Genomic DNA, 17955 nt, shown 5'->3' with positions numbered 1-17955 from the left:
AGCTGAGTAAATCAGACAACATGAGTCTTCTATATGGTGTTGTACAAGGATAAGCGGATCAGGATAGAAGCAATTTGCCCTGTCTCAAGGGGGACTTACATTTTTAATAAACTAGTTATGAAAATTCTATTTCTTTGCAGTTTGAAGAGTCTAATTAGTGCCTGTAATTTCTCTCATATAACCAGAGTGGGTGAAAGTTAACATTAGGCCTCCAGAGTCTTTTCACATTCATTTACAGACAGAAATCAGGTAACGGTTTGTAGCTAATTAGAACAGTGTATTAAATATTTAGTCTGTCTTAATTTAACTGTGAGAACACATGGATGGGCTACAGAAAATGATAAAGGAGACTTACATTTAATTTTTAATCAAAGATAAACTTAAAGGCAGTATAATAATTTTAGTGCTGACTGGTGTAGCCTGACAGTCTAAGCAGCAATTGCCTCTAGTTGGCTGAAATGTCAAGATAAAGAAAGATGATGCCTATTTAATTTCATCACTGTAATGCTTTCAGGGTTCAAACAATTCCTCATGTATATATACTTCATTTAAAGAACTGAATGAGCGTCAGCATAATAGTTGTTATTTCTGTATATTGTAAAGCATTAGTGATATTTAAAATCACATTTATTCTTCCATCCACTACTGCAATAATTTCCTAGAGATTTTATTAAACAGAAGTGGGGCTTCTAGGTTGAGAAGATTTTGATTACCCACAGTTAGGCATGTCTAACAGTAAGTAGACATTCCTAGCAGGCTTTGTCAAATAGTGGCTCCATTCCAATTAGCGATGTCCATTCCAATCAGTGAAGAATCTGTGTTTGCAAACTTATACTTTGGCTGAATCTCAGTGCTGGACCTTGGCAGTCTACTCTGCCAAGTATGCTAAAGAGAAGGCTACTGCTGGCCAAGCCAGTAAGAGATGTGCTAGGTTTCCAGCTGGAAATTACTCTTACATCCATCAAACACTAACGTTAGTAGCTCAATAAGTGTGAATTATTCTCTAGCAAGTACCAACAAACATGATGTTATATTCTCTCTTCGTTGTAACTGTTAATGGATTTTTGTTCATAATACAGTACAAACATTTTCTAAAAATTGTATTAAAATGAGTAGGGACATTTTAGAGTTTCCTGAAAATATAATTTTCCTTTTTCCACAAAAAGGGTTTCAATCTTATTCTGTTCTTACAGTTCTCATAATATTTTACCCTTGATGACCACACCTGTCTCGCCACACTTGTCATGTCACCACAGAGTCTTTTTGTGGTTGTTTTTTTCTCTTTGTAGGGCCTGCTCCTGCCCCAGTGAAGTATCTGGCACAATTTATTGGGTATGTCTATTCTGCAGCTGGGAGCAAACCCCCCAGCCCACATAGACAGACTGGCACTAATGGGGCTCAAACTAGTGCACTAAAAATAGCAGTGTGGATGTCATAGCATCAGCGAAAGTTTGGGCTAGCCACCCAAGCTCAGACCCAGGGGATCGGGTGGGTGTCAGCTTGGATGGCTAGCCTGAACCGCCACCTGTGCTGCAATGTCCACACTGCTATTTTTAATGGACTAGCTTGAGCTCAGCTAGCATGAGTCTGTCTACACTGGTTGGGAGGCTTGGTCCCAGCTTCAGTGTAGACATACTGGTGTAGATTTCAATGGCCTATAAATCATTAGACACAGATGTTCACTTACTTAAATTTCACCACATGTAGAAAGTGTTGTAGATGCAGAGCCTTCATTCCCCAGTCACATTTTCACCAGCTTGTATGGTGTAAATGTATGGTTCTTTAGCGCAATACTTTTGACTTGGAGAGGAGGTGACTATGGTTTAAATCTAGCTTTCTGGTTTCACTCCAATGATATTTATTCCCCCTTCCCCACATGCCTCCCCCCTCCCCGCCTCCAGTGAGGTCTATACACTACGGAATAATAAATTCCATTAATTATATAAATGATATCTTTTAAACTTACATTATTACATTATAAATGTGCTACACAAATAGAGAAGCAGAGAGACTCGGGGATAACTCGCTTGACAAGTATGGAAGCACAGGAGGACCTTACAAGAAGTGTCCTTTGTAGTTGCCCTTTTGCAGTTCAGTGACCTCTCAACCGCTCCACTAATGAAGTGAATGTTTTGAAGGCTTCTGAATGCTATGAAGTTTGCAGAATGCTGGGGTGGTATTTTTCTAAGCTCTGAGGGGATTTGGAGGCCTGATTAACAAATATTTCAAATGGGGATCCCTTCGCTTTGAAAACCTCAACCTTTATCTATCTACATATATGCCAATGCCATTCCAATGCTGGAGTTTCATTGGTTATCTGCTTAGCCAAAGTTTTCCCCACTTTCAGTGCGCGGCCTCAGTTTTATCCAATAAACTCCATATTGCACCTCTTGTCCTGCCTTCATCCCACCTACTGTCCCCATCTGAGCTGAAAAGGTCCCAACAGAACCAGAGCCTCTTGCTCCAGTGGCAGCAAGGCCCTAAAGAAGGAAAACTAGCAGTAGTAAGTACTTCAAAATGGAAAAGAAATAAATGGTGTTAAAGACAAGGACTAAACTAAACAAAGAGGAGCAAATGGAATGGAAGATTAGTGGAGAACTATAGTCAAATAAAAAAAAAAGCAGCATTTACCTCAAGATAGCTCAAACTCTTACAGTCTCTGGGCTTAGTCAGTCCTCAGACTCCTGAGCCATGACACTGTGCCTTTAATCTCAAATTTCCTCTGAAGCATTATTTGGATGCTAGAAACTCCCTTGCAGATTGCTAGAAAATCAGTGATAAAATGTCCAAATATCACCTTATTTTGTTACATTGGTTTCCCAGTTGCCAATTTTTACAAAATGGTTTATGACTGCAATAATCTCCTCAAAATCAGCTATTATGGGAGATAATAACTGGTTGTCAGAGCATTAACCACCCTTGACTTAACTTTGGGCTATTACATAACAAAAGAATGAACTGGTGGTAAGGCTGCCAGGTGTATTAAATTATATGATGAATTATATAGAAATTCTGTGATGGGGATTAGTGTCTAAAAAAAGACTAAGCAGAGATTGCCAAACTCATTATCTGACAGGACTGTAGACTGGACAAAATCCTGTGGGGGAAAAGGCCAGTGTTTTATCCATTATGTCATCCCCTTAATCTGTGTCTGGACCACGCAGAGTGAAATGTACTGTGAATGTGTTACCATTGTTCCATATTACATCCTGTAACTATGGAATATCAGGGGTAAGTGGGGAAGTTGATAGCATTGGGTTAGTCGGAATTCGTCCTGATCTGTTCTTATGAACTAATGCAAAACCATTAGTCATTATACAAGAAAATAAAGTTGTGTTGTAGCAGGGTTTGTATGAGTCTGCCGCTGTTACAGCAGCTTCTCCTAGATTGACTGTTTTTATGTCATTGTTTCTGCTCTAATCCTTTATCCCCCCAAGTGATTTGTAATATAATTCAGACGTACTAATTTGTTTAGGCTGATACTTTGCACATAAGGAGCAAAATGTAAAGTAAGCTTGTGCTTACATTTCAGGAAATCTGTTGACTCTTTTCAAGTGATAGGAATGACAATAATTAGAGCTGGTTGAATTATTCATGGTTAATACTATTAATTGGAAATATAGCTCCTTTTCTTGTTTGCAGATCATTTGTGAAGTAGTCCTGATATTTGTTAGGTAGAAGAGTTCACCAAATAGTGTTTTACGAAAAAAATTCACTCTGGGGATTGTTCATAAACTTTCACTTCAACTCCCTGCTGTTTGCTATACATTATTTGTACTGTTGACTGGTCAGATAAGTCACATTGTATTGTTTCCACTACCTAGTTAGGTGAATGAAAATGGTTTAAACTGAGTGACAAAAAATGAATGACAAAAGCAGAGCAAATAATTAATAATTCTATCCTGGTGCAAATCTTCTGAAGAACAATAATTTCTAAAGGAGGCTCCCTTGGCTCAAGTGGTAGAGATCTACCGTTTTGGAGATGAAGGACAAAGTTCTGGTCTTGATTTACTAAATAAATCAAGCATTCTTCTTAATTGTCTATTCACAGTTCATGATGACAGATAACAGATTTAGGATCTAATATCTCACTTCCCATCAGGACTGGAAACAGGAGCTTTAGATCACTGAAGAGAGGAGTTTCCTAGTTTTCTAGTGGGGGATAGACCACTTGTTTCTGGCTCCAGTAAACTGTAAGGTTTTGGACTTTAAAATTGTGACATTGTCTACAGAAAACCTATTTTACATATTTGTGGCAGTTTTAAAAACCTATAATTTTCTTCTCTATCTGAACACTATAAAGTTGGATTCATTGTACTACAGCTGACTTTACAAGTAGAAGGATATCAAAACTAGAATTAATAAAAAATATAAAACTCTGGAAAATATTTCCAAAATAGTTCTTCTGTAAAAATATATGGTGTATATTTTGCGTGATAGTGGGTGATAGTGTGGTATAAAGGTTTTATTGGCACTTGAGCTATAGATCTATCTAAAATATTTATAGCACTTTTAATCCAGTGGTCTCAAAGTAATTTATAAAGGTGGGAGAAACATTATAGTTTTTTGGCTGGAAGTGAAAGCTTTGTGAAGGTTCCAAATTGGTTTCTGTTATAATCTCTGGTTTTCAGATAATCATAACTTTGTGAAAAGTGGTCTCTTTGGAATGAAGCTTTCCAGGCTTGGTCTCAGCCCAAAGGTTTCATATTCGGAAAATTTGTTGGAAATTTCATTCAGCCAATTTTTTCAATTCGGCAATACTAAACCTAACAGTTGAACTGTTAAGATAAGAAATAGTCAGGAAATGCAAAATTATAGTTTTAGTGGTAATACCATGTTATGCCACGTTTTTTAGCCATGTTTTTCATTTGCTATGTTCTGTGCTATAGGTTTAGTGATACAACTGAAAATGCATAAAACTATACAGTGAACAAAAAAGACAGGAATAGAAAATACTGCATGTTGCTGTAGAAATCTTTTGTACTCTTTTCTTGAACTGTTCAACCTGAATGTGGTGGTGAGTTTTCTTTAATCATTGCACGTAGTTAAACAACAATCAGCTCTCTGTATGTCTTCAAAGTGGTCACTACAATAAGGAACTGTCCCCTCCCTGCACCCCCATGATCAACAAGGATTCAGGGCGCACAGTGGGAGATCAGGGTGCCAGAGATGTCTTTCCCCCTGCCATGCCAGACAAAGCCCCCAAACCACTGAGACAACAAGGGGCATTTGTCCGTTTGGGTTATTTTTTGTTATCTAATATATCTTTCCATACTGTAAAATGATATAATGGCAGTGTGGGGTACTTTGGCAGTGGGAAATTATTCATCATAAATATAGGTTGCTGTGTAGTTTTTCAAAAATGTTGACAACTCTGAACTCAGTTATATGTTTTTTTTGTTAACTTTTGCCCATCTCTGTGAAGTACCTAGTTCATTGGAGTTTTCTGAACACTGCCCTCAATTATCTTAATGATTAGACCCAAACCCTTCCTCATGGAACAGCACATCAGGGTGTATGGTCTCCAGTACACAAAGGTTTGAGTCCAGCATCAGTTTTCCTTCTCCTTTCACATGGTTTCTGGGGAAGTGCTATATGAAGGCCTGCTGGGGAAAAAAGGGGGAGGTGCATATTTGTGGGAAAACAGAGCTCAGCACCTGGGCCCTGAAACTGGATGATCCCCAGGATGAGGCAGTGTTGTGTTTTCCTACTGTTATTGTTTATAGTATCTTATTTTCTGATTAATCAAAACTATTGACTGCTGCTGGCTTATGTCTGTTGAGCCATCCCATCAGTTTAGGGTCCTCGGGATGTAAAGAAAAGAATGCCGCTGGAAAAATAGTTTCTGGATACAGGATGTAATTGCAGGAAACAGAAAATATGAGGCAATGTGTAAATGCAAACCTTTAAAAGAGGAGCACCTGAAAGCGGAGGGCAGAAAAAATGATAAAGCCGCAGGAGGCCAGAGAGTAGAAGCCATTTCCTCATACCTAAAGGTAGAAGAGTTAATGACGAAGATAAAAGCTGCTTTATAACTAACTTTTTAAAAATATTTCCACTTTAAATAGGAACTAGAGGGAATGGAACATGAATAAACATATATAGTAAATTGATGGATAAATCAGCAGAGACAGAAATTGTTTCTAAGAAGGAAGCAAATAACTTTATAGCATAAAAATATTACCAAAACAGTAGCATAAGAAGGGGTTAATCCTGATAAGCATAACTAATAAGAATGGAAGGGCAGTGGTGGGCAAACCTCAGCCACCGGGAGGTGTGGGGGGCTGTGCCTGCAGACGGTCAACGTCCGCAAAATGTCTCATCGCAAAAAGATTATCCTGATGGGCCGCAAGTTGCCCACCACTGAAGTAGAGTGTGGTACAGTTTTTCAAGTCTACAGTTACCCCTTAATAAACTTACTTCTGCTTTTATTTCAGTTGATTTCATATAGTTTGTCTCTGGCTTTTTGGCTATCTAGTCAGGCTTTCTAGGGAAGGGGAGATATATCCCTCAGGGAATAGTCAGGCTATATTCTGCATGGAAAATGATACTGATTTTCAGGGTGCACATGGCAATTTTGTTGTTGGCATATTCTGTTCCTTTCCTTTCCCCCTTATGCTTTGTCATTATTCCTTTTCCCTTCTGATTCCTCCCATATCCTCTGTCTCTCATGTTCAGAAAGGGTGAACGGACCCTAATTTTTGGCTTGCAAGGTATTTGTGAATGGATCTCTGCAGGTTGTGCTGGCAGGGGCTGGCAGTGGACCAGCTCCTGTAGGCAGATGATTAATCACTTAGCTCTAACTTTAATCGGAGATGAATGCACACAGGAATTTTTTTGTATACAAAATTCTGTGAGTGTAACGAGTGTTTTATACAACACAATGACCAAGTATGCTTTAAGCATTGTAGGAGAAGGCATATCAATGGGAAAAATGGTATTGCTTCTCAATGTCTGTCTTTACCTTTTAAGATGGGTACACGTTATGCCATGCAGGTTAAAATCTACTGGGTAGTACCAGTGATTTTATTTGCTTAGATTCACAATCCAAAATGTTGGTTCAGAAATATAAGTACTTCCAAAGAGGCTTGAAGAAAAAGCAGCCCCCATCCATGACTCGATTTCATGAAATTCAGACATTCATAGAAAATCCTTTACGAAACTTAGATTTCAGCAATATAAGTTAATTCTAGATGACCTCTAGTCCCAAGTTCTCTGGGTGTAGTTGAAAAGGAGCCTGCTAGTAACTTGAGTATTGTTTGTCCCTCTAATATTCTCTCAGCTGTTGATCCAATGAATATTGAAGCATCTTAATCAATTCAACATAGAGGCAACTGTCCTTTCTTGGCAAGTCAGAGAGGAAACTCTATTCTGCTGGAGATGTCCATGAAATAGCTTGCAGCTGCAAGAAAAGGTCTTCACTTCACTGTTAGCTGCAAGCAGAAGTTCCCTTTTCCCTCTGGCAGCATTAAATATCTGAAAATATTATTTTACCAGCTGTTCAGCATCAAGAAGAGCCTTCAGGGTTGCAGAATTATGAGCCTTGCAGAGTTTAGTTGTGGGACGAGCCTTTCATCAGCTCCCCTGACTAACAGTTGCAATTACCCTAGGTCAGCTCATCTTGTTTAGGATACAGAGGAGCAAGTCCCCATTCTTCATCCACGGCTCTCTCACCAGTATTCTGAGTGAAGTATTAAAGGTGAATACAGTTGAGTGGCTGTAGGTTGCACACCACATGCCCAGTGGGTCCTTTCCATCTTTCGATTTCCATAATATTCACCAGCATTATATAAACCCATTTACTGGACATTTCACCGATACTGATTACTTATTCTCCAATAGTGAGCCACATGCGGACAATAGGTTGTGCAATCTAAGTTATGATCTATTTTAAGGCAAACTGAAAGAAGTGCATGTAGCAATCAAAAGGAAAGGGGACAGAAGAATGCGGGGCAAAGGAAAGAGGTTTTAAAAATAATAACAGAGTCAATTAAATATCTGTATTCTCTACTGGTCATCTAATTAACTATTCCTTAGTCACCTGGGTGCAAGATTTATATTCAATTTTGTGTGGACTACTTAACTTGGTAATTTAACACACAAACACTGGTTTCTTTGTCCAGGCACACCGATCAGGGTTACCAACACAAACATGTCATTGCAATAGTCCACATGTTGTGTTTTATCTCACAAGCCCACTACCAGAGGCTACTGTTCTGGAACACAATTATCAATCTCAATCATAAAAAAGCAAAATATCAAAAGAGAATCTGGCCTGTATAAAATGAATAGTTGGAATTAGTCCAATTCTTAGTAGGCATTTGATCACATCACATTTTGGGTTCATCAGAACCCATGTTAGCAATCTCATCAGATAGGATCGTAGCTGAATGGCGAGTGTTTGCCCCCTTCATCTACGTATGAACTGACACATAATAGTGGGGCAGTGTTAGGAAGTTTCTACAGCTGCTATAGAAGGATAAAGGACATTAGTCTCCAATGCTGCTATCAGGCATCTAAAAACACTTAGAAAAGAAAGTTAGCCACAAGCTCTATTATAGATCCTACCCTTCAGGGTCTGTAACATTAATTTAGAGCTTTCTCTCCCAACATCTGTTACCACTGTAGCACTGCATAACAGAAATCGTAGTTCAGGGCATGCCTATAGGAGTTGCAGACAGCGCAGAAATAGCAAATGTAGTCCTAAAAGTGAAATATTTGGCTTTTTGGACAATATTTGCTTTGCAGCCAGTGATTCTGACATGGCTAAAATGTTCAAAGTTGCAAACAGCAGTTATAATAATTGAAAACTAATATTTCTGCCTGTGAATATTTCCTCTCCCCACAGAGGACAATCTATGTGAGGCCTAGGTCTGAAAATTAAAAATGTTTAATTTTTGGCTTCTCTCCCAAACATCTGAGTCCCATATCTATTTAGTACCAGACAATGTAATACTACTACACATGTGGAGCAGATTATGTAAGACAGACACCTTATTCAATCAGTCACTTTTCAGAGTGGTTCTACTGTTCAGTTATTCCACAAAAGACCCTAGAGAAGATATGGTGGTCACCATTACAAGTCTGTATTTTCCAGCATTTACTTTACAGTGGTATCTGAGATATCAAAATTCACTCCTATACTTAACATCTAACCCATACAGGGTCAAATTTTCTAAAGTGCCTAAATCCCATGTTCAGAACAGATTTAGGCACAATGAAATGTGTGTCTCACTGAAAGTCAATGGAACTTAGGTTTCTATGGGCCTCAGGGCTTGGCCAAATGTAAAAGTTATACTGCTTTAACTATATTTATACAGTTAACCCAATACACACCCCTTGTGTGTGCCATCATATAGATATAAAGTTGCTTTATATGGGTAGAGCTACTCCTGTATGGGAATGAGACTATGCTATGTCAGTTTAAGGCACCTTTATGCTGGTTTAACTATGTTCACAGTCGGGGCTGTATTGTACATGTAGAAGTATTAACTATTATTAAAATATCCTCCATAGCCCAACCAGAGTATTTATACCAGTATAAGAACTGTGTGAAAACCAGGCCTTAAGTCATTTTTGAAAATGGGACTTAGGCTCTTAAGTCACTTAGGCATTCTGGAAAGTTTTAGCCCTAATCTATTTATACCTCACTCATGACCATAGTATCTGAAAGCAGAAAACAACTGTGGCAAGCTGTTATTGCATTGAATAGTTAGTCATCAGCGATAACTTCCCACTGCAAGTTCATAGTAAATAAAATGTAAACCACTGGGTTCATTGACAGATCAGACAAACTTGTAGAAGTGGCAGATAATAAGAATTATTTATCCTCCTAGCTGAATTCTAAAGGTTGTCCTCAAAATCAAGGAGGAATATAGATATCTGTATGTATAAATCTAGTTTGGCACCTTTAAAACCAATATAAAATAGTTTCACTTGTAGTACAATTCATCTTTTTTTCTCATTATACTCTTGTTTTCTCTTAACTATGCTGAGCAGTAACCCATTGATACTGAATATGCAGCAGTACAGTACAGATATTTTAAATGATAGGTTATCTTATTTTTGATTTTTATAAAAGGTAGGTAGAAATTATATTTTTCTTTTGCTTTTATATTTCATGGCTAAGGTTAATAACATATTTGATATACTGTTATAATCCATAGCCCTAAGGGGGAAAATAATCTAGTCATTAAGTTAAGGAAAGTAGGCATTGTTTAAATGTGCTCTGGTCAGTCATTTTCAGGGCTGTGAGACTGTGGTCTTTTTTGTTTGTTTCAAGGTAGATGTCAAACAATTAGCACTGCCTATGCTGATGCTTAAAATATTTTCTAGAAACACTGCTTACATCATAGGAAATGTGTGTATAAAACACTTTCAGGGAAAAATCATTAACATCCTTGCAGCACCAGTATAATGGCAGTCCATTTCTCATGATGATCTATGATACCCATTTGTTGAAATTTTATTACTTGTAGCTTTAATTCAGTTTGGTTGCTGTTCTAGCATCTTCCCATATTTGCCTCTTTCTCCTTTAGATAAGGTTGGACTTCTTTTATTAGGAACACAGTTGCAGTTTGATTATTTGTAGATTAAAGGAGACCATTAAACATAAATCTCTAGATGGATTCAGTCTCCACATAGACTATAAGGCAGCACTGTTTTCAGGAAGATAAACAGAGACAGTGATTTATGTCGCATTTTTGGGGGTATACTTCTGATTGTATTGTTTCTCTTGTGATTAGAGATTAAAGGTTGTGTTTACTAATATTTTAGCTAGCCATCAACAAAGCATGGAAATAAAAAATTACACGTAATGGTATTTTCTTTACAGATTAAGAACATATTTAATTGCATCAAATTAATTCAATGCACTAAAATCAGTATATATTTTTTTTAAAAAATATATTTTTAACAAAATTACAAAAAAGTAAATGATTATACTTTCTGTGTTTGATTTTTAGAACAACTGGGAACATATTTGGGACAAATTTTGCAATTGGGCATAGGTGACCCCCATTCAGTTAAATGGGAGCTACCTAAATGAACCTGGAAGCAAAATGTGGACCTTAAAAAGTATTTAAACTGACAGAAGGATTGGATTTAAAGAAAAGAGAAAGAACTTCCAAAAACTTCAGGAATCTGAAGTGAAAATCACCCTGTATGTGAACTTTTACCTACAGTGGTGGTATTGGTGGTATTCTACAAATCATTTTTGATTAACTGCAAATGAGCAGGAACAGCTAATTGAAAAATGGAAGGAATTGTATTGTTGAGTATTTGTTTAAATTGTAAATATATTAAATCAGAGGATTTTGAAAGTTCTTTATATCTGGTTATTCCTTTGATATTAATTTGTTTTCCAGATTATTTAAGATCATCCACATTGCGAGTTTGCAACCAAAATTAACTAATGAGTATTACAGGCTGAAGCAAAGGAAGCCTTTGTTTTTTCTTGCTTTTTTTAAGCCATGATTCTAACATGGTATCTGTGGGAAAGTTTGTTGGACAGTGATACTTCAATAAAGTTGTCTTGCCTTCTACTGATGAAAGCAGGATTTGGTTTTGTATTGAATTCAAACTCTTAATTATATAATATGCAGCTCAGAATTTTCTCTATTTTCACAAATATGGGAACTATAGTTGTTACTACAAAACATGTTATATTCCTGTGTTTAATTAAAATATCTTCCTTGCGGAGAGTCTGCAAGACACAGAAACAATTAAGGCCATTAGAAAATGAGACAAGTTTTGAATCTGTCATCAAGCTCAGCTACTTTTTGGCTTTTCCTCAATCCTTGTTGAACAGTTTTTCTGCTGGTCTAGAGAGGGCCAAAGAGATCCAAAGAGTCTCTCTTTCTAGTTTCAGGTATTTGTTTGGTCATGCTTTGAGCAACATTCTTGTAATGAATAACTTTGGAAATGCAATATTTTGCTAGTGTTCAAGGCTTCTACTCTTGATTCTTTTAATTTAAGGGCATGTGTGTATGTATATGTCTGCCTGTCTATCCATCCACCCAGGAGAATGTAATATTATAAACAACATCACTACTACAGACTCCCATTGACTGGTCTACTCAGAGGGCAGAATATTATTGCTAGGTGTTTGAAGAAGCACCTGATTTTTAGAAATGTACTATTTCTTAAATATGTCTCCAATGATGCTCATTTAAATGGGATTAGCATACTCTATATCTGCACCGAAAAACTGGCATTTATTTGGATTCTAAAAGTGTGACTAAAATCTATGCACACTTTGGGTTCAAGAATAATTCTTTTTGCTAGAGTCTTGAAATAATTTTATTACACATTTCCTCATGGTTAAAATCTGAAAACACTGAACGTCTGCATTTCTACAGGAAACATATAACCGGTGTATTAAATTGGTTTTGAAACAGCAAAATCTTCCAAAGAAGCAGCTACCATTTTTTTTAAACTATAAAGGTCTGTTTCATCCTCTCACTACTTCTAGTACTGAAGGTCCTTTGAGCCTAGCAGGACTTAGTAACTTTTCGCAAAAAACAAATAGACGTATTCATTTCTTATCTTCCCACATAAATGTGTCACTGTATCCTCTACTCAGCATGTACTTCCCTCTCCTCTCTCACTGCGTACACCGTCTGATCCATCTAACCTCTTGGAATTCATGGCTTTATTGACTCAAATTTAACTTCCTCTCAAAATATGATCCACAACAAAAAGCCCCAGAAAAAAGATCTGCTAAGCGTTGTCTTTACCTGTTACTTTTCAAACCTTAAACATTTTTTAAAGTTGAGATGTGATGTTCTAAAGTACTGCATTCTATAGAAAAAGGAAAAAAAAAACCAGAAAAATGTACCGAAGTCTATGAAAGTACCTTCAGAGATTTAAGTATCAAATATGAAATCTGATTATCTTACTTTACTTAGAAGCTTTTTTTGTTTCAAAGATACCTTAAAAACACATCTTGGTGAAATACTTTTATTTTCAAAGTGTATGTGCTCGTCTGGCTTTGCTGGGTTACATCAGTAGGATCACAGAAGTTAGAGATAAAAAAGATATCTACTAATTAATCAAGTTCACTGGCCTGAAAGAGCAGAATATAGTTCTTCAATAGAAGTCACATCACGTATGAAACTGACACTGCATTTGATCTTAGTCAAAAAGCGAAGAAGCAGTAATAGTGCCAAAAAAAAAAGCAATATTATCTCTTAACGGCATGCCGTGTACTTTAATGTTGCGTGTCGGACAAACCTGACAAGTTTGAGGCTTTGACAAGAAACGAAAGCAGCATTCTCTAAACAGCTAAGAGGAGACTGGAAGTCATTGTGAGATGATGCATGATTTATTTTTTTTTTTTTTTTACTTTTGGAAGACTGGGTTCAAAATACCAGAGTTTTTGATCTCACCTTAATTTCCTTTTGTTCACATCACAAAACAATCATGCAATTTGATACTGGTGGTTTCTGTTTAAGGAAGGAATGGAATAGCAGGGATACTGCTGGTCAGAATGGAACTACTATAGCAAAAGTTGTTGGAGATCATGCCCAGCTCCTGTCAGTGATATTATTTCCATGAGCAGAAAATTAAATCTGAAATGTTTGGGAGCATAATAAACAGCAGCTGAAGTGGAACTAAAAAGAAAAAAGCTTATCGGCAAAAGAAGTATTCTTAGATTTAAATATTTGTGATAGCTAATTAACTGGTGTGCTCTAAGATATGGTTTTCCTGATGTCTATGGGAGAACTCCTATTGACTACAAAGGTGTAGGACCAGGACCAGGGCTTCACTGTCCATTGTATATTCACCTCTGTGGGAATGCCCACAACGTAGCTCTGCTAAAGAGGTGGTTGAACTATTTGATTTGGAGTTTTTCTATAGTATATATCCACTAGAAGGGATGGTCTTTTGGGGACAAAGATTTTCAATATCTCTACGCTACTGTCTTATCAGTTTTACTGATTGAGATCCACTTAGTTGATTCTGTTTCTTTTTTTACAAAAGAACAATTTGCAATCAGAAAATGCTGGTGTGCTTGTCAAAAAGTGTGTTTAAAGAAAATACAACAACTCCTCATCCCTTGCAATATGTTTTACCTGACAATGACGACTTAAAATCTGTGGTGGTGTTTTCAGGTGATGGAAACCAGCATTTAGTATTGTTTTATGTTTCCAATTAAATGTCTATTTAATATGAATAAAAAGTATTATATGACGTGTTCTTACTCTACATTTTTAATAGATTATAAATCTGTTTAAGCCTGATTTTGATGGCTTGATAAGAGCTATGGCAAGCTGTTTGCAAGTGAGAGACTAACTGAAGCAGTTTGTGTAGAGTCTCTGTCAAGAAAAAGAACCAGGTGTTCTAATGTTCTCTTTCCAGTTGGGCTTTTGTCATGGTCCTAAGGGAAAAATGCACTAGTCATTAAGTTAAGGAAGGAAGGCATTGTTTAAGTGAGCTCTGATCAGTCGTTTTCAGATCTGTAACTCTGTGGTCTGGAAGTGGGCACATTTTCTGCTTCCCTGAAGATATTCTGTAAGTCTAGTGTGAAGCCAGGCCTGTCTTGCTGTCATCCCAAAGACACAAGATGAGGATGAATGGGTTACTGAAGAAACCGAGAGATTGATATAAGCATCCTGTGCTAATGGTGGGGAGAAAGTAGCAGTCCCTGTCTCTGGAAGACACAAAGAAAATGATAGTGGGTGGGAAAGAGAGCTGATTCCTTTTAAGGGATGGATTTGTGGAGATTATGGGTCCCTGGCCAGCCTTTGTCAGTTTGGGGGGTTTCATCAAAAATCCAAACAGATGAGTTTCAGAAAGTTTCACCCGTTTTGGTGTTTTAGTACAAAAGTTTCATCCCTCACTAATAATAATATACCTAACTTACTGGGCATTGTCAGATGTCATTAACATATGTAATACACTTGTATTATATTTGCAATTTGAAAGCCATTAGAGAAGTACAAAGAATTACAAAATAAAATACATCAGAGGATAGAAGTGGGAGTGAGTAAAATTGAGGGGAAAATATTGTTTCCAAAGGGGAAGTCTTTGGACTCCGGAGATCTGAGTTCAGTTCCCAGCTTTGGCACAGTTTTCCTGCATGACTGTGTTGAAATTACATAACCCTTCTCTATGTCAGTTCCCCGTCTGTAAAATAACGCTTCATGCTTTACTGGAGTATTGTGAGGATAAATTCATTAATGTTTGTGAGATACTCAGCTAGGAAGAAAATGGAAATAATTTAAGTATCTATATTAAATAAATAGTAATTTAGAGAGAAGAGTTTGAGTGAAGGTGTTTGAAGAGAGGGAATCATTTCACTGGGTTGGTTTTATTTTGTTTTATATTAAATGGCAGCTGTTTGAAGCTGCACAAAAATTGAAACTTTAGTAGTGTCAGTGAGATGGATAAGTGGGCAGAGTTCAGGAGGGCAGTCGAAGTAATTTGTCACATGGCTCTGCAATTTACCACCTGGATATCATCAGTGTCGCGTGTATATATACCACTGTGTATACATTATTTTTTGAAAGACAGAGAGGATTTGCCAGCAGGTTGTTTCAAGTTCCCACATCTATAGCAATGATGTATTTAATTATTAAAATACAACCCCAAGACCAGAGCAGCCTTCTAAATTCACAACTGCACAACAGACATCTCAAATATGTGACTTCATATTATGTACCAATAGTTTTAATTTGTTTTCTTTTATCTTTACTCATGGCTTTGGTTAAGTGCCAGATATTAAAAACATCCAGAGTGATAACCACTTGGTTAAAGAGAACAAAGAAACGCACTATGTCATAAATATTTTACTGGCATAGATTTTTAAACTAGCAATCCTTTAAACCTTTGTGATGTGTTTCTATACATGTGAACTGCCCATATGTAAAATAGCTAAACTGCATATGCTTTAAGCATGGAACTGAAGTATTAAGTGACTTAATCTGTTGTATTGTACTTTCAGGTTCGAATGTTTACCTATCTGATCGGAAGAGAAGCTGCTTTTGCTGACAACCTCAAATGGATGGCCTGTGCTAACAAAGGTTGGTTTACCTTCTTTAACTGGAAGGTATAATGTTAAGCTTTGTACAATCTTTCAGCCTTGCTACAAGAGTCATCTCATTGCCAGCAGTTTAAGGTGAACTGTTTAGAGGGGATCGGTTGGTTTTTCAGGAAGATAGATTTGTTTGTGAAAACATATCTAGAGTATGAAGACTTAAAAATATAACCAGTTTGATATACATTTATGGTTAATTAAAATGCACCTAAAATATTTCACAGATGTGATTTTCAATTTCTTCTTTGTTCTCAAAGGGTTAGCCTCAATTTAAAAAGCTCCTTCACTGTTACTATTACTATTATTATACTAGTAATATTATTACTATTATTTTATTGGTATTAGGTAGTGCATAGGACTCCGACTGAGATTAGGGCTGCAATGTGCTAGGCACTGTACAAACCGTATAGTAAACCACATCCCTCCCCTGAAGAACTCACAATCTAAATAGGAAAAAGAGATTTGTATCTTGTGAGGAGAAATACATGAGGGTATGAGATGTTCGGGTACTATGGTAATGATGATCATAATAGAACATATGAGAGATGGACATTATATATATAATAGAGAGACAAGGTGTACACAGCTCTGTGTAAGCTCAAAATCTTGTTGCTTTCACCAACAGAAGTTGATCCAATAAAAGATATTACCTCACCCACTGTGTGTCTCTAATAACCTGGGATTGACATGGCTACAACATTGCATACTATAAATAGTAATAATTTAGAAATCACTGATTAAAGTCAATTTTTCTTTATCTTTATTCTTGAAAAATATTATCTGTCATTTTGTTTTTTCTTTGAGCCTCATTACATTATGATGACTCACATAAGGCACTATGCACATAGACATTATTGCTTTAACCACTGTTGTGTCCATCTGATGGGAATTACTCAGTTTGAAGTCTTGTCTTAATCAGCTAATGTTACACCATAATTTAGTTTTAGTCATTGTATAGGAATCCTTTGAAGCATCTTTTTGAAGACAATTTAATCAACCAAATGCTTTAGCTTTGTAGACAGTACAGTACTATAGCTTCATAAAGATCTAAGCACAGCAACTTAGAAATTATGGCCAGGCAATAGGAGCTGCCTGACTAGTTCATCTGGTACATGTCAGTCTCGTTCCTGATGAAGGGAAAGTGCACATCTTTGTTCTTTACCATTACTAGCAACAAACACAGTAGACTTCTCATCACTTTGCTTTTGTATACTCTGATGGAAGAATATTGTAGGTTTGCCTTTTTCTAAACCAGAGGGGGTCAAATCTGGTTCTCTCTCACACCCGGGTAAATCTGGATAAAATCTACTGAAGCTAAAGAAACTACTCCAGACTTAAATGAGTGTGTAAATGAGAGCAGAATCTGGCCATTAGGTGTCATCTGAATGGTTTATTTTAATTATCGTCTCCCTAGACTTTTGCCTCAGATTGCATCGGTTATATGACTTGCTCCCTGACACTAGGGTCTTCCATCTCTGATCTGTAATTCATTTATAGAGTCTAGGATCTGACACTGTAGGAAGCAGCACAACCATCTTCAGCTCAAGTTACATGAGATTCAGAACTTTCCCTTCGATTTTTTAGCTCTGGTTCAGCCAAGTTCTTTAGTGAAAAGACATATTACAGCTCAGGGAGAAGAGACCTAGTAAAGCCGATCTGCAGATTGGCTGAATGACTGCACTGCAGTTTACTTCTTGCATGGGTGGGCCAAAGCGTGTTGTTGTTACTGAGGTCAATGGCCCTAAAATCAATTTTCCTTGCAGTGATTTTCCCCTTGGAAGCACAGCATAGATGAAGGCTGTTTGCAAGGTTTCCAGCTGACTGCATTGTGGACAGCAAAATCCTTTCTTTCGAAAAGGATCACTAGGGAAATTCATACCACCTTGCAAAAGTTCTTTAACTTCTGGAATCTAATG

General features: G+C 37.0%; 1 protein-coding gene across 5 annotated transcripts in view; it reads left to right on the top strand.

The window, feature by feature from the left end:
• Positions 1-17955, top strand: part of CACNA2D3 (calcium voltage-gated channel auxiliary subunit alpha2delta 3) — a 724110-nt gene that overhangs the window by 462746 nt on the left and 243409 nt on the right. For all 5 annotated transcript variants that reach the window (XR_013636032.1, XM_078853616.1, XM_078853615.1 and 2 more), the window contains one exon: positions 15947-16025. Coding sequence is in view for 4 of the 5 variants with exons in the window: in XM_078853616.1 (XP_078709742.1) it covers positions 15947-16025 (79 nt within the window). In the remaining variant the exon portion in view is untranslated. The remainder of the gene's footprint in view (positions 1-15946; positions 16026-17955) is intronic.

The sequence above is a fragment of the Lepidochelys kempii genome, chromosome 7 (assembly GCF_965140285.1).
Source record: "Lepidochelys kempii isolate rLepKem1 chromosome 7, rLepKem1.hap1, whole genome shotgun sequence".
Taxonomy (NCBI): Eukaryota; Metazoa; Chordata; order Testudines; family Cheloniidae; genus Lepidochelys; species Lepidochelys kempii.
The sequence above is the reverse complement of the archived record's forward strand: the minus strand, read 5'-3'. Positions and strand labels throughout refer to the sequence as shown.